The sequence below is a fragment of the Coffea eugenioides genome, chromosome 7 (genome assembly GCF_003713205.1).
Source record: "Coffea eugenioides isolate CCC68of chromosome 7, Ceug_1.0, whole genome shotgun sequence".
NCBI lineage: Eukaryota > Viridiplantae > Streptophyta > Magnoliopsida > Gentianales > Rubiaceae > Coffea > Coffea eugenioides.
In genome coordinates, this window is record NC_040041.1 from 22607366 (window position 1) to 22630055 (window position 22690).

General features: G+C 35.1%; 1 protein-coding gene across 1 annotated transcript; it reads left to right on the forward strand.

Moving 5' to 3' along the window:
• The first annotated feature begins 1740 nt into the window (after nucleotides 1-1740).
• LOC113777148 (ethylene-responsive transcription factor ERF038-like) lies at nucleotides 1741-2580 on the forward strand. Its single transcript, XM_027322190.1, has one exon. It carries the CDS (start codon nucleotides 1741-1743, stop codon nucleotides 2578-2580), a length of 840 nt encoding a protein of 279 aa, XP_027177991.1.
• Nucleotides 2581-22690: the final 20110 nt, after the last annotated feature.

A 22690-nucleotide genomic window follows, 5' to 3' on the forward strand; every position in this document is an offset into this window, starting at 1 on the left:
ATTTTTGTTTATACCAAAAGTTCTCTCATCATCTTTAGGAGGTAAATAAAGTGACATATTTTTGTTTACCCCAAATTCCATCATCTCCCTTTGTATATAGTATAGATAATTTTAAATTATAAATATTATTATATTTATTATATATATATAATTATATTCACGTATAGGTCGGGTTTTAATCGAATTTGAGTCTAATATGACTCAACTTGATTAGTTCAGGTCTAATATTTAGACTCAAATTCTCTATTCACAAATAAAACTTAAGCTTCATGAGCATATTTCGGATCCAATGGATCGAGATCATGTTGGTCCGACCGTTAACAGTCCTATCAAGTCTACATCAATGTTTTGAAAATCGGACCGGACCGGCCGGTTCGACCAGTTGAACCGCGAACCGGCCATGGCACCGGTCCGGTTCTATGCCATTGTTGACTTTGCTAGAAAACCGGTCAAAACCCAGTTGAAACATGAAAATCGCTGAACCGGATTGAACCGGTGGTTTTTCGGTTTTCAACTTTTCCCTTTTTTTTTTTTAAAAAAAAAATTTTGCAAAATGCAACTATCAAGATTCAAACTCAAGACCTTTGTAATATCAACCAATGTATCAACCGTTGCACCATCACATCTTATTAGTTTTTCTTGATAACTTATTTATATAAAACAAACACTCATATTTCTTTTTTTCATTTTTTTTTATAAAATCTCATCCCCTCATGACTCTTTCTTTTTAACCTTCAACTCTCTCTCTCTCTCTATCTTCTTTTCTTTTATCACTCCCTTTTTAATCAAACCTCTTTATTTTTAATTTATTGATGTTTTCTTCCATCTTTTAATTTTATTTTTGTCCATTAAATTGAAAAAGGTTAAAAAAGAATTATTTTTCTTTAACCCAAATTATTTAATGCCACAACCACTCACTTTTATCTCATTTTTTGTTTCTTATCAAGTTTACATTTTTATTTTCGATTCTCTTGACTTCCTTCGAACTCCAAACTTCCTTTTTTAAATTGCAATCTCTAAATCCCAAAACGTAAATTAAAATTTAAGTTCACAATATCTAAATTCTCATAGACGTGAATTTTGTATAATTTCAAAATATTGTGATATTTTTGGGTTGGATTTAGATATAACTGAAATTGAGATGAAATTTATTGTTTTAACTTATAATTTAAAAAAATTATTTTTAAAAATCCAAGTTATTAAAAAATAGTAAACTTTTTATCATATAAAGTATTAAATAAGTCCATTACATGTCTTATTTTGTCCATTAAAGTTATTCTCTATTCGCAAATAAAACTTAAGCTTCATGAGCATATTTCGGATCCAATGGATCGAGATCATGTTGGTCCGACCGTTAACAGTCCTATCAAGTCTACATTCGCCGTCCACAAAAGCGCGTCGTTAGATAGCTAAATTGGCCACTACTGCATCTCAGACTCCTTAGTCACAGCAAACGTATGAACGGCGGCGGCTTTCAGCTTATCCAGCCTTCTTTCTAGCTGGCACCCACATCAGCTCAGCACCAAGTCTCTACTATAAATAACGAATCCTACAGTGGGGTTGAGGAGAAATATTCCTGTTGGATATGGTCCAGTTGCATTAATTACAGCTACTACTACTACTACTAACAGGATTCCAGATCCTCCAACAATTCCGGGTGGGCTTCTCTTACACGTGACCAATTAAAAGGCTGTACATCGTAACATCCCAAAGACGAGCGTAATATTCCTGGGCAGAGAAATGCACAGATTCGCTGATCAGATGTCACAACAAAAGTCGTTTAAAGATGAAGAACACGAGTGCATGGTATTAGCTCTCCAGCACGTCATCAACAACAAAGAAGCTGAAGCCCAGCCCCAAGGCCCGGCACACCAACGGCAACTAGCTGTAATGGGTGAATTAGAGGGCTTCGCGTCAATATCCCCATCCTCCGCAACTGCAAGCAGCGGCGTCCCTGGTGGCGGCAGCAGCAGCCCTGGGACCATGATGGAGGACAAAGATCATGATCAGAGTCGTAGTAACGACAAGAAGCAAAAACAAAAGAAGAAGAAGAAGAATAGGGATCGTGAGGTGGATGGGGAAAAGAGGGTGGTACATTTCAGAGGGGTGAGGCAAAGATCAGAGGGCAAATGGGTAGCGGAGATTAGAAACCCCCATCTAGGTCGAACCGAATGGTTGGGCACCTTTACCTCGGCGGAGGAGGCAGCCAGAGCTTTCGACAGGAAATGCATCCAGTATAAAGGAGATCGAGCTAAGACTAATTTCCCATCCTCAGACTACGCTAACGCTAATGATGATCAGTCGTCGAGCTTGCAACAACAACAACAACAAGCACTTCCTCCACCAGCAGCAGCACCGCCGCTATCCGTTAACGCGCCTGTGGGGCATGCTAGTCCACTACTAACTAATACTGCCGCGGCCGGTGCAACTGCAACAAACAGTACTGCAACTGCTGCAGATCCTGGAGGTACAAGTTGGGAAGAAGATGAAGACTTGTGGGATGTGTTCTTTCGGGGAGATCAGATACTTTCCGACATAGACTGGATGATGTTTGATTCTTCGCCACCATTGGGACCTTAATTCATTTGGCTACCGCAACTATCACTAGCGTGGTTGCTACTTACAACATATACATTACAGACTAAATAAAAAGTTACCATGGCGCCCAATAGAGTTTGCTTAAATTATTACTTAAAAGAAAAAAGGATAATATGAGCACGTATGAGATGATCATTATGGTACTATATACAGTATATGCATGGTGAGTAATGTGAGCATGTCTTGGATTGGCATTCTAGTTGCCCTGGCAGTTCCAAGCAGTCGGGTGTAAACGCGTCGAGTCCAATCAAATTTCAGACTAATCAAATCGAATTTTAACATAATTTTATGAAGTCCGGGCTCGAGCTTGAGCTCGCCGAGTTCAAAATGTCAAACTCGAATTCGAATTCGACTCAAATTTGAGTCGAGTTAAAAAAAAATAAAAAATAAATAATTATTTTATTTTTAAAAAATGAATAAAATAATAATTTTATTTTTAAAAAATGAATAAAATAATAATTTTTTAATAAATAATAAAATATTAAAAATATATTTTTTTTCTATTAAAATAAAAATTATATATATATATATATATATATATAATCGAGTTTGAGTCGGCTCGCGAGTTAACGAGTTTAGTATTTTTGAATTCAAGTTCGACTCGAACTCAATATTGACCGAGTTTGGATTCCAACTTGATTAATTTGCAGTTCTAGCAGTAGAAACATATGGACCAAAAGAAACAAAGATACATCGTACGTCGAATGTTGCATGTCATGGGAAAGTGCCAACTATCTAATAAACACTCTTAGTGATCTACCATATGCCAAGCATGCTGATAAGTTTGTGTATACCATGAATGTTTAAGGATTTTGATGGACTTGTGCCTTGAGAACTATGATCATAAGGGTAGCCATGATAGATAACGACTTCCATTTTTTCCCCTTAAAACTGTTAAGCATTGTTTTCTTGATTTGACTTCTAGAATGGTTCGTGCTTGTATTTTTTGATTTATTTTACAGATATTCTTGACTTTCTAGAATGGTTCGTATTTTCTCACAAAGCTTTATGACAAAGAATAATCGAAACAAGGACGGGTCTAGGAGGTGAGGGGTGGGGAGTAACCACTGCCCCAGCTTTAGAAAATTTGGTTTTGCTGCTATAGAAAATTGAAAATTCTTGAAAATATTCTTTAGAAATGTATGCTTGTGTCACAAAAACTTAAAAATACATTTATTATATGTGAATTTGTATATGTTAAAATTGGCTGCATAAACTAAAGTTTTCAGTTCCGTCCATGAATGGAAATTCAATGTGCCAACTTACCCATCTGTGTGATGATCCAAAAATTAAGGATTGTAAATTAGAGGACCTTGACTATTCGATACCATGTCAAAACTAATAGGAAATTGGATGGTTAAGCACTTTAGAATTGTTTAATAGGACATGAGTCTATCGTTAGAACAATCATGAAGTCAATTTAAGGAATTTGGACTTGGTTGTGCTCTAAAGTTAGAGTATTCTTGATAAATTGAAATTGTGAAGCTTTGAACCAACTCAAGCCTGAGCTATTGCTCTTTTTTGTTCCAAATAAGTCTTATCCAGCATGAGAAGTTCTTCCACGAGAGAAACAATCAACTTGGAGCTGGCTAGTTATTACACTGTCCACTTTAGACCTCTCAAGATAGCTGCCTGAAGGAAACAAAAGAACCAAGAGAACTAAGTGAGCCTAGATTAAAACCAAACAAATGGTCTTGGTTCTCGTTCTTTGCGGTTCCGGTTCCAGTTCCGGTTGATTGAGCAAATTAGAAAAGAAATTAAGAAATTGGGAGTATTAGATGGAAGAGAAAAGACGAATTTTGGTGGGAGAGAAAGTCGAACTTTGAAGCCTGTTTATAAGCAAAATAATACAAAAAGGAAGAAAAATGAAAAAAAAAAAGGGTAAAATACCAAAAAACTCCTTGTGCTTTGCTAAATGTTCAATTTAACTCCCTCTGATTTGAAAACTTACACTATAAACCCCTGTGGTTTTAACTAAATTGAAAATTGTATGGAAATTATCTAATCTAATGGTTATACATGAAATATGTGAGGACCCGAAATTTTATTTTCTTACTTTTATTTTATTTTACTAACTTATTTAATTATTTATTCACCCGTTTACTCTGGATAATTTATTTCATCCATTTTAAATCCATTTGCACGGAACAATGTCTCTTTTATATTTTTAAAACATTTCGTTAACGAATTTAATTTTTCTACGGCTCGTTTAGCGAGAAATAGTGTATGCACATTTTTCGAGGTAAATTCGGTCCGAGAGTGCAATAATCTTGGAGAATTAAGAATGATCAATAATAGACCAAGAAAAGTTAATTGAGGGATTAGATGTGAGTGAGTTAAGTTAAACTCAATTAGGAGCACTAATTGCTCACTAATCGGATGTTGACTTTTGTGCACTAAGACACCTTTATGTCAAATCCTTCTTACACAACATTACTGTAGACACCAAATTTTGGTACGATTTATTTATTTTTGTTCATGCTAGTTTATCTTAGTTATTCTTTTTATTTTCTTTAGTCGTTTACTTGTTTTATTTTTTATTATTATTATTATTATTATTATTTTTAGTCTTTTTAATGTAGAATTTCAAAAAAAAAAAAAAAAAGAAAAAAGAAATATGTTTTAGTTGTTTTAAAATTCAATTTTTTGTCTTGGAAAAAGAAAAAAAAGGAAAGGGAAGAAAATTGTTCACAAAATATGTTTATTTCTTTTAAAATTCAATCTTTTGACTTTATTTATTTTTTGGTTAGGTTATTTCGAAAACAAAAGAGAAGGAAAAAATGAAAATGAAAAATGGAAATTTGCATTTTTTGTTGTTTTTAGTTTATTTTTATCTAATGTTAATTAAGTTGTTTTCATCATTAATTATTATTGTTTTATTATTATCATTTTTTGTTGTTTAATTAATTAATTAATTAATTAAAAAAAAAAAACCGCAATTTCCTTTCTGCTCTGCACAAACCACAAACCGCAACTTCCTTTCTACTCTGCACAAACAACTCCCGGGACAGCAGCTTCAGCACCGCACAATGCAGCCAATCAAAATTCAATACCAACTCAACACTCAACCGACCTCTACATTAAAACATCCTCAAAATCACGGCACCATTCCTGGGCTTTTTCATTTTTTTTTCTTTTTCTGCACCGCAAACCACTGCATTTCATTTTCATCGTAAAGCATCCAAGAGACAAGGGGGTAACGACGGGGTTTTAGAGAAAAGAAAGCAGCTTTGAGGAAGATTAAAACAGAAAGGAAGGCTCACCGGCGGTTAGGATTAGAGAGTGAAAGAGAGGGAACTGAGCAAACGAACGGAACTGAGGAAGAAGAAGCCCACGGCTCTCTTCAGTTTTCCATCATCATCGAAAGGCCAAGTTGCCCGCTGAAGATCTTTCCAAGCTGCCTCCTTTTTGCTGCTCAGGTATATGAACGTTTACTTCTTTTTTTTAAAATCTGTTTGATGATAACGTTGTATCCATGCCATGTTTGGGTTCGGAATTTTTGATTTGGCAGAGTGCAATGGGTAGAACATCGTGGGCTTGTGGTTTGTAGTTTAAAGCTGTTGTTTTTTTTTGGCATGTTGGGCATGGTAGGGTCTGATTTTGGTTGGGCGTTAGATTATATTTCGTCCCTAGACTGCATTTTAGTAGCAAGATCATACCTTTGAAAAGAAAAGGCATTTATATGGCATGGCCCATTTCCATTTTGAATCTGTTTTGTTTCGTTGGATGTGGGAGTCTTGTTCTGGTTTTATTGCTGCAAGTGTCATCCCTTCTTTTGCTGCATTTCTACCTAATCATTTTGGTTTAGAGTGTTTGTTAATTACCTGGGTTAAGAGCTAGTAGCTGGTTGAGAGGTTTGATTAAGTTGGGTGTTTGAATCTGGAATTTATATGTAAAAGAGAAGTAGCAGCAGAATTTTTCCAGATTTACATGTTCCCATGCTAAGTTGTTCTTTTCTTTCTTAATTGGTTCGTTTGAATGTTGAAATGTTGTGTCATGATGCTTGGATGGGTTTTTGTGCGTTTGAGTCAAAGTCAGAAATACATGAATCATGCTTGAATAATTGCTAAAAATAAATCTCCAAGTTGCTGACCCATGTTTCACATGTTTTTCCCAGAATTTTGTATGATCTATTCCTAAGTCTTTTGCTTGTTTTTGATGGTGGTGATTATATGTTTTGCTTAGTCTACAGTTGTGGGTTTGATTTTGAAAATATATAATCCGAGTGGGATTAAGAAATGGGCTTTTGGAAATAGAGAGTGCAGCAAGTGTGTCTTGATTGTAACTAATCTGTCCGTGGTTCTGCATGGAGTGTTTCCAATTTTTGTAAGATTTCTTCCCATGGTTTTGGCTTATTTGGATGTTGAGCTTGATGATGATTGTTGTTAAAGTCAAAATGGTAATGTTTGTTTAAGGGTTAGCCGTGTTTAGATAGGAAGGTTGCATTGAAAAATCTCTAAAAGCTGCATTTTATTCACTGTTTCATAGAAGCAGCCCACAAAGTTAAGCTTTCTCTTGTATGTTTAGATGCTAAGCTCTAATAGATTTTTGTTTAGATCAAGTTTTGGATGTGAGAATGGTTTGTTTTGTTGCTCATTGTAAGATGAAATCTAAATGAAAGTTTGGGATGAATTCTGGAATCTTTATTGGAATTGGAATTGCAGCAAGCTTCATTTTCTGCCGCAAGTCTCTTTCTTTTTTCTTGTCATTGGTGCCGCAATTTTTGTCCTGCAGCAGCTCTTGAATTTGGTTTTAGATATCCTTTGCTTGTTTCATTTGGGTGTTGAAGGAATGAGAAGGAAGGTTTGGTGTTGATGTTTGTGTGTTTGTTTAAGGAAACATGTCCAAACATTGCTGGAAAATGTACATCAGCCTGCCGAACTTTGTGTTTCACAATCCTAGTTTTTGTTTATTTTTTGGTTCCAAGCTGGTATTCTATCTAGATAACAACTTCATCATGTTTCTTCTTGGCTTACTTGCATGAATGTGTCCCAGCTAAGTGAAACAAAAAGAAGCTGCATTTCACTCTTATGTCTTTTGATGTTTTTATTGTTTCCTTGTTCACGCAAACAGCTCATAAAGTTGTGTTTTGATCACCTTGTTTGCATACTCCATCTTGTGTCAATGGAGGTTATAGGAGAATGGATGCAGCGTGAGCTTTGCTCAGGTTTTTGCCATATTGCTGGTTTGTTAAAAAGAAAAGAAGGCAACTTCGGCTTGTCTAAATTTTTATTGCAGCAATGCTGCAAGAGCTTGTAGCCGACATGGAATGTTTCTTTTCATCTTTTTGATGTTGGTTTTGTTGTTCATGATTAGAAGAATCTGTGGAATGGCCTTGTTGTTTGAATCTGTTGTCGGGAGTTTAAGGAAGCAATTTGATAAGCTGCAAATTTTGCAGCAAAGGAAAGCGTTGCAGAAACTGAAGTTCACGTATGCATGCATGAAAGCCACAGAAAAATTACATTTTTGACCCCCCAAGTTTCCCCTTATGCACTAGGGCCCAAGTAATGGGAACATTTAATCAATTTGATCCTTCTAAGTTTCTTTTTGTTCCACAAGAGCCCAAGCATGTTCTAGTATCTTGTAATTAAGTCCTAAAATCATTGCAACTTCAATCATTGTTTGACTTTTCCTTTATTTTTAAGATCTTTGAAGTGCTTAAACGATTTATTTGGACTTGAATGTTTGAGTAATGCTTGTTTTGGGTCTTTAGTAGATGCTATATTTGGAAATTGAACGGGTTATTTCGTTTTCTTGGTCTTTAAGCATTTTTTGAGCTCATTCAAGTTGCAATTAGGTGGTTTTTGATGTTTTTGCTTATACTTTACTTTTAAATTGATGCCTTGACCCCTTTATTGTTTTGAAGCCATTTTCCTTCATTTGCTTACCATTAGGGGAAGGTATAACTTTCTTTTATCCTCTTTACTTCTCTCTTACGTGCTCCTACGTGTTACGTGAATATGCATGTCTACTTTGCTTTCTTAATTCCTTGCATTTATTTCATTTACTTTTACTTTTATTTAAATTATTCATTATGGGGTATGTGTACACCTCTTGGCTTGTAATAGATAGGGCATAGCAAGTAATTTGGTCCATTTTCCCTTTCCCTTTTGTTTTAATTAGCAAATGTAATGGTTGCATGCCTATGTGTTATATGTTAAACGCTTTATTAGGATTTTGCATCTAGTCAAGCATGCTAAGTGTTATGTGCTACGTGTTTATAAGTGAATCGCATGTCTACTCGCTTTTTGTAGTATAGATGAATGGAATGGATGAATGTACGTCACCACACTAGTCCAACGCTAGTTGTGGCTTCTTTATCGTTTCCACTAGTCCAACGCTGGTCGGAATTCATAGAATGGGCTAGTCCAACGCTAGACCCTTAGGGATTTCCCCTCGTTAGTACATGTTTGCATGTTCATTACATGTCATGCATTCTTTTTAGTTTTATCATTTTGCATGCCCCTCTAATCCCTTCCCTTTCACTTTAGGATTTTTGCATTTCATGCTAGTTATAGGGTTCATTTGCTTGAGAGTCCCCTTAAATATGGGATATAGACGAGTGTGGCTTTTTCTAAGCCTTAGCACGGTTGTATTCCCTCTATAAAAGGGCAAATTGAGTCACGATTTAGGTCTCCCCGTACCTAATATGCATGAATTCCCTAGGCTCATGCATTTTTAAATCCACTCTACCATTTTATACCCTCATCGCATTTTCACTTTTCCTCCCATTTTGCACACGTGCACCTTTATGTTTCTTCACTTGCACACGAACACTTTTAATCATCACTTGCACACATGCACTTCACATTATCATTTCACATACCTTACTTTGCCCCCTCACATGCACATTGTCACTTACACATTATTGTCTTTCACTACTTTTTCAAACTCATGCCTTCACATTGCATACATGCATTCCATTCATTTGCATCCCACTCGCATTATTCGTGACTTCTCCAAAGGGTCATTATTGGGCTTCACAATTAATGTGATTGGCACCATTCAACCTTTGAAGATAAATTTTCCCCAATACCCCCTAGGTCTAGGGTTTGCAATTCATGTAGTACATCCAAATGTAATAAATTCTTTGGTTAAAACAAGAAAATCTTTGATTAAATCACGCAACTAGCCTTGGCTAGGTCGAAGGGGTGCCTTGGATTTTTATCCTTGCCTTCCCCTTCGTCAAATGTGACTCCCGAACCTTTTTCGTTGGTTTACGTGGACTAGGAGTCGTTTAAAAGGGGTTTCTTACTACTTTTTCCTATTTTTCTTTAAAAATTCATTTTTAGGTGACTTGGTACACCTTAACTCATTACCAAGTGGCGACTCCGATTTTTTATTTCAAAAACCCTTTTTAAACTATAATTTTGGGTCAAATCGTCGCATTTTCAAACCCCCATTTAGACCCATTTTTCTTTTAAATCACAATTCATTTTCCAGTCACAAATTGAATCAAAAAATACATTTTTAAACCATATTTATTTATTTATCAAAAAATGGGGCGCGACAATTACATCAATACCTACCAACCAAAACTCTTTCTTCTTCTCTACTCCTTGCCGAACATCTCCTCCCTTATTTCCCCTCAAAAATTTCAGCTTTATCTTCCATTTTGCTCCACAAAAACTCTCCAAAATTTCTCCATCTCTTGGTTCTTCATTCTAGCTTGGAAGAGGACTTGATCAAGGAAGAAACTTGGTGATTTAGAAGCTCAAACCCTAGTGTTTACTCTTCTTTTGGGTAGCAAGGTAATCATCCAAGAAACCCTCAACTTTTCCTCTTCAATTCATAGTAGTAAGTTAGTAGTTAGTTAGTGATGGCAAAATAGTTGTTGGGTTGTTGATGGGTTCACAAGAACCTTGACATTAGGTAGTGAACTTGAGGTGGCTTGATAGGTAGAGGCCTTGAGGATTTTGTGTGTTTAATTTCTTGTTTGTTAGTTGCTTTGATGAGATATGGCTTAGTTCTAGTTGCAAAGTTGAAAAGAAAGCTAGAGGAATGAAAGTTGTATCCTGGCCGAAAATTTCTGGTTGTTCCTCTCTCGTTAATTTCGAATTTTGGATGCTATTTTGGTGCAATAATACTTGATACATGTTGGTGATTATGTGTATGAAATATCTCCCAAAAAGCTTTCCATTTGGTTGTGTTTAAGTAGGGTTAAAGTGAGGATGAATTCTGGAAATTTTCTGAGCAGGAAACCCCAACCAGTGTTCACGTTTTAGGTCATAACTTTCTGTCTGGGAGTTGAAATCGAGTGTCATTTGTGGCATCCAAAACTAGACTTCAGGAGCTTTCCGTCGGTATAAAATTCACCTCCTAACTCTATTCCTATGAGCCATAGTGAACCGACAAAGATGACTGAAATTCCTTTCTGCTTGCATCCGAGAAACAGTCCTAACTGCAGTTTGTAGCTCAATTTTGCCTATCTTTCAAACTGAATTTTAAGATAGTTCCTTCAAGTGAATTGTAGAATTTTGAATCTAGTTTTCAACATCACAAACCACACCAAATTTGAGTTGTGTAACTCTAGTTATGGTCAGATTTTGAAACTCTGTCTAGTTCGTCAGAACTGGAATTCTCGTAAACAGGTTCCAAACTTCAGTTTTCTTAGAACTATGATATGTTGGTGTAGAAAGGTCCGAATTGAGTTTCGTTTATTGCATTTGAAATTAGATTTGGATTTCTAATGTTGATATAAATTTCAAAGGTTGATTCCATTTCTACGAATTTTGTCAAATTTTCAAACTTCACTGAATTTGCAAGCCTGTTTTGATCTGTCCTGTCTAGAACAGTGACTTTGAGCTAAAATTTGAATTGGAGTCTAAGAAAAGTATATTCTAAAATGTTTTAGTGCTTTGAGTCTAGTTTTCAACAGTATAAAGTTTTCAATTTTTGGACTTACGGAACTCGAGATACGATTTTTCCAAGTAGTGTCGCACCAACCTGGAAATTTTCTGTTTTCAACCAAATATTCCCTTTAAGAACTTTCTATCTTTCTTTGCGATTGTTGGACTGTTTTAGGTGTAATTTCATGGTTGAATACATGGTTCCTTTGGAACTTTAAACTTTCATTTCAAATCTTGGTTTCCGAAGGTTAAATCTCTCTTGATGCATTTTCTTGGTCATATAACTCCCTTGATTTATAGCATCTCTCTTCATACTTGAATTAGGGCTTCAACCCCTATTCTTATGGTCTCGATTTCCGTGAGTTTGAACTCCAAAAAGGGAGCGTTTTGACTAGAGTAGTTCTTGGTGAATTGCACTAGTTTTATACTTGAATCTAGAAACCTTAGCTTTGATATTTTTCTATGAAAATGAGTTGAGTTTTGGATGAGTTAACTCCATTAGTTCGGAAAATGTGAATACTCTTTACCTTCTAAAGTTTGGACGTGAGATTTAAAGTTTTGGGAAATGAAAACCATTTACCCTTTTTCTCGATTTTCGTGCTAAAAGTGAAAATGGTACTTTCTCTTGAATTGAGATTTACTTACCACGATTTGAATAAAAAACGACCTTTGAGCTCTCTTGAGCATTATTCCAACGTTTTAGCTAGAAAAGCTTCTTTAACTTGACTCGAATTTGTGACCTTGAGAGTGGGTAGCGAGAAAATGTTTTTCTTCTTAATCTTGGTCGAGCACCTAGGTAATTGTGATTGTACATGTTTCAGGTGGTCACGAAAATGCCGAAGAGCTCGTTTGACTTCTCGCTTCACTCTTCTTTTGCCCTTGACTTATGGTGAGTGTCAAGTGTATGTTAAATGCTTATATGTTTGAAATGATATGTGTACAAGTACTATATATGATACGTGAACTTGCCGAAGTGAGGATGTACTTTATCGCTCTCGTCCTCTCTCTCTCCTGATTACATGATACTTGTTAAACAAATATATGTGACTTGTACTTGTACATGAACATGTTTAACTCGTGAGCATCGAGTGGAAGCATGTACCACATACTATTTGGGTGGGAGGTGCCTCTCATGCCGACTCAGAGCCATAAACAATTCTAAATTGATTGGAGCGATGTCTCATCGACCACTTATACTTCTGGAAGGCACCCCAACCCATTGGTCAACCTTGTAACTCGAGTCGGCAAAGGTTTGGTCGAGGAGTTTGGTGAACCTTGGGAAACATTATAGTTTGATCTTTTGAGATCTGACTAGACATACTCGAATAGTATCGCCACTTTATTCATATTTGGTTCCGAATCCGAGTGGATGTTAGGTGGATAGAGGAAGTAAGTGGAGCACTACGGGCGTGTTCCTACTTGGGTTGACGAAGGGTTAAACCCGATGGCAAACTGATCGAGACGTGGAAATAACTCCTGAGAGCTCCTGTATCCTCCTTGTGTGTTAAATTCCTACTTGTGCACTTAAATGAAATGTCACGTTTAAAGTTGCTTTTAAACACGTTATTTGATTGATTGGTGTTACGTGCTTGTTTGTCTATTTTCTTGGCCTCATTGAGCGTTCGCTCATCCCATTAAGTTTGTTTTCCTTAACAGGCTTTGGAGGTGGATTGGAGGACCTAGACTAGCGATTTGGTAGAAGCTAGTATTTTTGTATGAACTTTTGGTGACTCTTAAAGTGTAATTTTGTTACTTCTGGTTGATGGATTGTAATAATAACTTTTACCTTAGAAGTTGTGACTTGTATATTTGAAGTACTCCTTATTTAGTCATTAGATGTTTCGTGGCTCTATATTAAACTTGAACGAATGCGTGAGTCCTGATGAGAGTTAGGTAAGCGTCCCGCTGATACCTTAGGGTTCGCCTTAGGGAGAGGTAGAGGCGTCACAAAATATCAATATTGCCCCTATATAAATGAATTCTCTATGATTTGTCGAATGTTCAATTTAACTCTCTCTAGTTTGAAAAATTACACTATGACTCCTTACGGTTTCGAGTAAACTGAAAATTGAATGAAAAGAATCTTACATATAGTAGGGGTAATATTGACATTTCACACACAACCATTAGATTTGATGCTATCTATCCAATTTTTAATTTAATCAAAATCACAGGGAGTTATAGTGTAAGTTTTCAAATCAGAGGGAGTTAAATTGAACATTTGTCAAACCACAGGTAGTTTTTTGGTATTTTACTCATAAAAAAAAAAAGTTGGAAGCGGTGACTATTAGGGGTGGCAATTCAGCCCCGCCCTGTTGTCAAATAACTCCCCCTATCCCCCGCCCCTTGCCCCCCCACCCCCTATCCCTCGCCCCGTTTCCCCAACGGTCTCCTGTGGGGGAAGAAATCAACTTATCATAAAGGTTCACTTACAATAATACAATTGTGCAATTCTTGTTTGCCGTCATTCTTTTACTACAATTTCGGAGTAACATTCGCCTAATATCTTGTTTAAGCTTTTTAGCACACCGTTTGTAATGATCATGCAAATACTCATCCCATGAGTGCCCCTTGTCTTGTATTTTTTTTAACAATACTTGCACACACCATAAAAAATGCCATCTTCACCTTTCTCTCTATCAAAATATGCCCAAATTTTAATTTTAATTTTTTTTCCTCCTTCAAATTCATATTCATCTTCTTCTACTGCATCTGTCAGGTCAATTGATTCAATATTCATTGATTGCGGAGTTGGTGAATTATTCCCTTATTTAGATGCAATTAGATTTTCGGACTGATTCATTGTGATAAGAATTCTACAAAAGCAAGAAAGCAAATAACACAATAAATGGGCTGCTCAGAATGATGAATTTCAAAATAAATCATATAATACAGCAAATTTGGATAAAAATTTATTTTTTTTAGTACGTAAAATTGCATAACTAGCATAGAGAAATTCAATGAAGCAAATTCAAGCAATTAGTTAAAGACTAATGTAAAATTGCCATCTGGTGACTTGGCTTACCTGTTCATATACCAAGAGAATCATCAGGAGGAAATCAATGACACATGGAAGAAGGCTCAAGATTTAAAGTCTTGATATATTTCCACTACACTCTCACTTATAATCTCACATGTCAATCATAGATACAGCAAGTGTATCGCTTATGATAGAAAAAACTGTTTCTGGATCTCTACCTTCTCTAATACCCTTTTTATTTGTTAATCTCACATGTCAATCATAGATACAACAAGTGTATCGCTTATGATAGAAAAAACTGTTTCGAGATCTCTACCTTCTCTAATACCCTTTTTAATTGTCAAATCTTTAGTTGGCACCTGACCAATGTTGCAAGTAAGGGTGTAACTTTTGAAAATTTAGCATTATATTATATATATATATGTATGTATATATATATATTTTATTGTATGCAGGGGACGGGTGTATGTTGCCCCATCCCCCGTCCCGTTTTAAGGCGAGGGGAAATTTTTTGCCCCCGTCCCATTTCTACCCTTGCGGGACGAGTACCTGCGAGCACCCGCCCCGTTGCCATCCTTAGTGACTATTAGAAAAGCCTAGTTCAATATCTATTAGATATGCCTTCAACTCGAATGCCTATCGTCGGAATGATCAATAGCCTCGATGCTCCAACTCCAAGTCCAAACTTATCCTTTATTATTATTTTTTTATGATGACAGTTTTAACTGGAATCGAAACTAGCAATTTGTGGTCTGGCTGTATTTTTGAGAACCAAAATCACAATTTTTAACCACGGTAATCTCTCCATTTCAAGTTCTGATTCTGTCCGATTCAAATACAGTTTGGTGTGATGAGCTGACGGTTCAAAATGGAACACCACCACTAATTTGAAATATCTCAAACTAAATCAGTATTTTTCCCTCGGTATTTTCAAACAAACCCCGGGGCCACTGGCAAATTTTGCCAACATTGTTCGTCCCATCGTCCCCACCTGCGCTTACTATTCACAGAAGATGCACCCCCGGTATGAATTTAATTGTTACATTAGTAAATTCATCGGTATTGCTGGAAAACAAATATTTATAATGAGAAATGAATTGTGGCATCTTTTGTATTTAATCAAATACAAATATCAGGGGAGAGAAGGGTTGAGTGGCTCGGGAAAAAAAATATAAGTAAAAGGTCTCGAATTTGAATCCTTCCAACGGATATTAAAAAAAAATTCAAATACAAATACTAAGTTGGAGATATCGTAAGTTGGCTAGATATGCTAAGTTTATTGATGACTCAGAGATATCCTAAGTTGAACCTTCGCAAAATTGGGGTTTTGGGCTTGTTTGTGAAGTTAAAGTATGGATCTGCATTATTTATAATATTGTCCTATTTTTATCTTTGATGGTAAAAACAATTTTGAGACTTGGAAGTCGATGATGAATAGTTTTTTCAAAAATATTGGAATTGGAATATTATCCAAAAGGGGTTCACAGAACCTATAACAGGTACAGAATTATCAAGCGATGCAGTTAAACAATTATAGAGGAATATACAATTGAATTGCAAGGCATTCTACTATCTTGGTACTCAAATCCAATTACATGTAGTGAAAAAATTCATACATGTAAAGACAGTAAAGGAAACTTGGAAATTTTTAATAAATTTTATGGTCATGTTGGAGAAGAAATTTGTGACGAAAAAGAAGAAGAAATAAAATTTTTTGATGAGACAAAAAAAGAAGAAATTGTAGAAGTTGTGGGTACACATAAAAATGAAGAATTTGTGATTCAAGATGAAATTGCACATGTGGTTGGGAAAAAAGGTGAAGCCATTGATGAAGTTAAAGGTGTGCCTAAAGATCATGACGATGTAGAAATTGTTTATTTTGTCGAGATTGATGAATTTTTTGAAAAGAAAAATCATGTGATAGAATTGGTTGACTTCAATTATGCAGTGGACAATTTAGTTGAAGGTTGTAATACTGTTAAAGTTGATGCAATTGTTACTATTAAAAAACTAAAGGAAAATATGGTGATGTTGAAAACCTTAGTGGTAAAAGTTATGATTTTTTTTTTATTTTGGAAGATTTTATTACTAGCATGACTAAATTGAATTACGGAGCATTAGATGGAGTATGGGTGAACATGTTTGACTTTTTTGAGAAAAGTGATCAAACGAAGAAATTCTTCGAGAAGTATAAGTTTCGTCCACTACCGCGTGTGAAGATGAAATTAGAGATTCATTGCAAATTGGTGTTTTATGTGATTTACACTGCAACTGAATTTTTCGTGGAAATTCAAGTCCGAAATGGAGTTGGACCTGCTTCAATAAAGAGTTTGGTTTAAGGAAGGTAATGGAGGAAATTAAACCAATCTGTATTTAGTTTTCTAATTCTTTTTGGTGTCTTGTTTGTCTAGTTTCCATATTAGATTAGGAAATATCAAGTTAATTTCCAAGTAAGTTTTGGTTTACAATTGTATTTGTTTTAGAAAATTTTAGAGTTTATAAATACTGCTAATCTGGTAAGTTATTATTTGAAGAGTTGAGTTGAGTATTGAAGGGTATGCTTGAGAAAATCTCATAGTGTAGTTTGTGACTTGTCGTGAGTGAAACGGCTTGATATTTGTTATTGTTGGATTTTGAGTTAAATAAATTATTAAGTGTTTGTTGTGTATTTGTTCTCTTTTTCTTTCCACATATTTTTATATGTGTTAAAAATTGCTTCCGCAATGTGTGCATTTTTTTTGTGCTAACATCTTCTCTTCATCGTCATCATCGTCATCACTCATCATTTGAAATCAGAAATGTGAAGGAAAGGGGTTCGGTACCGAGACGAAATCGTCTTCTTTAGTAGTCAGCTATGCCTCTAATAATAGTTTGCTAAATAATGTTCTCTACTAATCTTTCTATGTATGTATAAAGCACATGAGTTTGCCTCTGGTGTAAAATTTTTTGTCATTATTTATTATTTCAGTTTTACGCAAAATGAATAAGGATTTGTACATATAATTACCACAAACAAACTAATAATGCTAATCAATTTCAACAATTTTCTGTAAATTTTTTTATTCTAACTTCCAATAGCTTCCTCTGAAAAAAACTTTCAATAACTTTTTTTTGTTTCAAATCAAACTTCTAATAACTTCTACCTTTGTTATATATATATATATTTATTTATTTATAAAAAAATCCTACTATCTTATTGTAAAAACAAACTTTGTTTTTAATTTGCACACTTATGGAGTGTGCCTCTTCAACTAATATTGGATAATGCAACATATTAAAAAATCACAATTTAAAAAAAAAAAAAAGAGAAAGAGAGGAAAGAAGAGAGAGTTAAGATTAAGAATAACTAAATAACAAACCGTGAGAATTGTGGTTCTATAAACTTAAAAACGGTTCATTCTAGTATAAATTTATTGTAAAGTACATAATAATCATTCAAGGAAGCAAAAGATCAAAAATTATAACGACCCTTCTCATTTTTAAAGCTTTGAACTCAATCCAATTTCAATTAGTCGACACATACAACAAATATCAATCATTAGTTAAGCAATAATCAAATCTTTAAAATCTAAAACAAAAATAACAAATAAAATATAAAAAATACACATCAGTATTCAATTGAAACGTAAGAGTAGCTTAATAACAAATTGCAAGATTATTCTAGCATAAACTCGTCAAATTAAAGATCAAAACCTATAACAAACCTTTTCATTTTTTAAGCATTGAACTAAAATTTAATTTTAATTTAGTTGACAAATTCACCATATATCAATGATTAAGTAAAAGAAAAGAAAAATCTTTGAAGCTTTAAACAAAAAATTACAATATGTAACGAGTGTAGACATTCAATACCTCGCTAGACCAACAAGCAATGGGGAAAACATCTTATAGTGCATGTTGCCAAGTGGCAAATTATGTGGAGCACAACATGACAAAAAGCCGCTTCCCCACAAGCTCAATCCGCAAGGAATATAAACGAAAATGGGGGGTAAATTGGTAGTAAGTATGTCACTCCTTTTGGCGAATAACAACCGAGAAAACACAAGAAAGCAGATCGAACCATTTGAAAAGACAAAAGTGTCCAAATTGAAACAGAAAAACCCCAAAAATCATAAGGACCATACACCTTTACTGTGTGTAACTCCATCCTTGAAGATAGTAAGATAGGAAAGATAGGATGTACATTTATGAGTAAATCTTTCCTACAGTTACAGTGTATTCACTATCATTGTTGGATTTATGACATATGCGCAAAAATTGAATTTCAAATTTAAATTTTGCATAGTTGTCATTCATCCAATGCTGATAGTGTATACACTGTCAGTGTAGGAAAGATTAATCCTACATTGAATACGTTTTTCTTCAATTTTCCAATTTCAACATAGATAATCTATAGGTGAAAATAGTTTGCCTTTCTATAAGTTAACTTTTTATTTCGGGTGTCAGTCTTGAGATTTTCTTTGTGAAACTAGTAGTATTTAACGTGTGGATTAATTCATCAACAGTATTTTTATATATTATTTATATTTACATCAGAAAATTACTATATTCTAAATATTTAACTACCATGCTAGTCTTTAGAAACTTTTACACTTAAAATTAATTACGATGTGAAAAGATTCATTAAATCGTATAATACATTAACAAAAGAAATAACATGTTTTCTTTGAGATAATAAGTAAATTTTACAATAATTATACATCCACTCATTTTATTTTCAATTGTTAGTAACCTATTCAAGTGTGGACACACTAGAAGTCCTTTGAACTATTAGCCAGTTTGATATGGAAAAAAAAAATTTTGTTATGAAACAACTAAAATGTGGATGTCCCTTTGTATTCCCAAGAGAATTAATTCATGATTTATGGCTACATTATGTATAGAAGTTACAATCCATAAATCTATTCATGTAGTGGAGAAATCGTTTCATAGGTTTCTTCATATTCTTGTAGTAGTGGGTGTTTAATAGGATTAATGTACCTTTAATCTTGCAGTACCTATATATAGAGGTACATTGACACCCTTTGTGAGGACTTTTGTATTAGTTGGAATAATAAGATAATCACTCTCTATTTCTCTACTTCTTTTTCTAATATCTCTAATATTTCACTTGATATTATAGTGGTTTATTTTATTAGTTTTACAACACGTTATCAGCACGAGTCTCTACTTTTGAGCAAAAGGTGAAAACGGAGGTTTATGTGAGAACCCGTATTTTCCCTTAATGTTTTTCCTAGGGTTTTTCCCCTTTAATGGCATGTTTTCTGCATTTTCTGGCTAGGAAAATTTTCTTGGTGGATTTTATGCGTTATTATAGTTTTTAGATGATTTTTCTAGCATTGGGTAGTTTTTGAAAAATTAAGAATATATATTGGACGTGGGACCCACTAGTGCGAAAAATTCGAAAAAATTCGGCCAATAAGGTTAAATTCCGGATACTGTGTAAAATTTATCGGGTGTTAAGAGATAAGTAGAGTGTGTGAAATGATTGATGTGAGAGAGAAAAGAAAGGATAGGAATGCATTTATTGGAGTGCCACATGTCACCATGATATTGGTTAGAACTTAAGAGTTACTATTCTTTTTTTTGACTATTTTGACTAAGTGGTTAATATCTTCAAAAATCACTAAAATTCACCATTTTTCACCTCTTGTTGGCCGGCCCTCTCAAGCTCAAAGAAGGAAGAAACTTCATCAATTTTCAAGCTTCCATTTGGTTCAATCTTCCAAAAACAAATACCTAAACTAGATTTCACTCCATAAAATTCCTCCCTTGGGTGCTAGTAAGTAGTTTAGTGAAGTTTGTTTGAAGACTTAAGGTGTCCAACATCTTCCTCTCTCTTGATTACTTGGTAAGTGGTATATGAACACTCTCCTATATTTAATGATGTTGAATTTATGCCTAATGGTGGCTTAAGTGAGGGATTATGTGTTTTATTTCTTGATTTGAAGTGAATTGGTTGAGTTTTTATTTTTTGAGGAATTTTCTGGTTTCATATGTTCTTGATGGTGTGGTTGTTTGTGATGGTTGGTAATAAGGGGTTATGACTCTAGTAGGTGTAAATGATTGGTAATTGCAACCAATTTCTGTTTTGGACCAAAAATTGAAAAGTGAGGGTTTTGTGATGAACATTCTGTCCGAATTTTTAGGTCCTAGTTAGAGGCCGAATTGGACTTTGCTCAGAACATGAAATTTGTAGGTATTGATGAGTTTGAAGTGCCTACAAAATTTCAGGGCATTTGGAGTAGTGTAGAGTGAGTTATGCCGTTTTTTCTGTTGCTGTTCTGGGTGATCAGAATGTGCGAACTGTGATTGTAATCGTCTGTTTTGACTGGAATTGGTTTGGATTTTGTTGTTGGTGTCTTCTGATGAAATGTATCTTGATTTCTTAGCTATCATATACCTTTGGAATCAATGCATTTGGACCTGTATAGACTGAATTGGACTGATTACAGTTTTGTGTGATTTGGGAACCTGCAATTACGGTTCTGGGTTGGTTTTCTGCATTTTTGACCTAGTTGTGCTAGGATTTGGACTGAGTGGCCTTCTACATTGTTGTAGCCCTGTCTCTTAGCTTCGCGATGGTGGGTCTTACACCCTCATCCGATGATCGTAGTGAAATTGGTGTCATTACCGCATTAGGAGGCCAAAACTGTTTTTGTTGTTGGGTCAAATGAGTTACATTTCCTGATTTTCTGGTTTGCTATAATGCTTGTATATGTTTGCAAAACCCTATTGGGGTTGTGATTGGCATTGTTTTGTGACTCGTTATCGAGTCTCATTGCATTTGTTTACGTGTTCTAGGGCGTGACGGTGGTTCACGACATTCTCCTGACGGAAGTGCATGAAATAGCACTGAATTGATAAGTGAGTATACTACTCACTTGAATGTTACAATGTGGCTTTGCTATATGTGATTTTGATGCCTTGAAGGTTTATTTGGCTATTGGAATTGATTGAGGTGAGGGTGTACTTGACCGCCCTCACCCCTTGTGATACCGATAATGACTGATTACCGTTTTACTGAAATACTGCACTTGCTATATGAGATATTGAATTCCATTCATGGAAAACTGATTTGGTGTCGTTTGGACGAATGTCCAACGGCCTTACTGTATTACTGAGCTCAACCCCGTAGGTAGTCAATTGGATCGAGCCGGCGAGGGCTTGGTCGTGAATATTGACGTGCCACGGGGACTGTACTGGGGAATCTTGTAGTAATGAGACTCTTGGTTCCGGTATACTCGAGTATTACCAAAATGACTGATTGGAGTGCGGGCCCGGTTGGGGTATGTTTGGTGGAAGGAATGGAGTGAAGTGAGGTCTACGGTCGGGTATTCTTAAACATTGACGGAGGGTCAATGAGATTGGATCAAGAATGTAAGCGTGGAAATGGGCTCTTGAGAGCCATCCGTATCCTTTTACCGACTTGTTTTAATTCTTAATTGTGTACTCGAAATGAAAGATTATGCTTATATGATCCTTGTGCTTATGTGGTAGTAACTCACTGGGCTTAAGCTCATTCCGTTCCATTTGTTTTCCTTACAGGAAAATGACCACTTTTGGAAAGGTTATACTTGTTGGTTGTCAAGTTGAGCTCATGTAAATGCATCTTTTGGATAGCTCTTCGAATGAAACCCTAATGTGTATTAGGTTCACTTTCTTTTGATTGGCAAACCGAACATGTATATTCGTAGTGAATGATTTTTGATATGCCGTTTTGGCTTGAAAATGTTACATTTCAATGTGTGTATGTTTGGTTGATATTTTGGATCAACTCGTATTTCAAACGGCGAAAGAAAAATTTTGGCTACTCTCGGCCTAGTATCTAGATTCTGACGTGTCCAGCACTATTCATCTTCGGCTTCGAATTTCGTTTTTATTTATTTTGTGATTTTGACATATTTGCGCACGTTGGTATGTTCCGGAACGTAATAGATCGACGTAAACTGATCCGTTAGTCCTGGCGAGAGCTGGGCAGGCAGTCCGCTAACCCCTTTGGTTCGCCTTAGGGGAAAGTGGGGCTGTTACACTTTACCTTGAGTAAAAGTGAAACACGAGATTCTGCCCATGTTTTTTTTTCGCCAACATCTGTCTATTTATTGAGGTAAATTTCTAACCTATAAATTTATTTCAATTTATTATGGTTAACCTTTGAATGATTGCAAAATACAATTATCTACTACTGAGCAACTACTAAACAAGAAAATATACTCTTTGACATCTTTGAGGTAATATTTCATCTTTTTTACTTATCTTTAGA

Bases quoted from the DNA above. Each gene is read 5' to 3' on its own strand.
- LOC113777148 (XM_027322190.1), top strand. From the start codon at position 1,741: ATGCACAGATTCGCTGATCAGATGTCACAACAAAAGTCGTTTAAAGAT.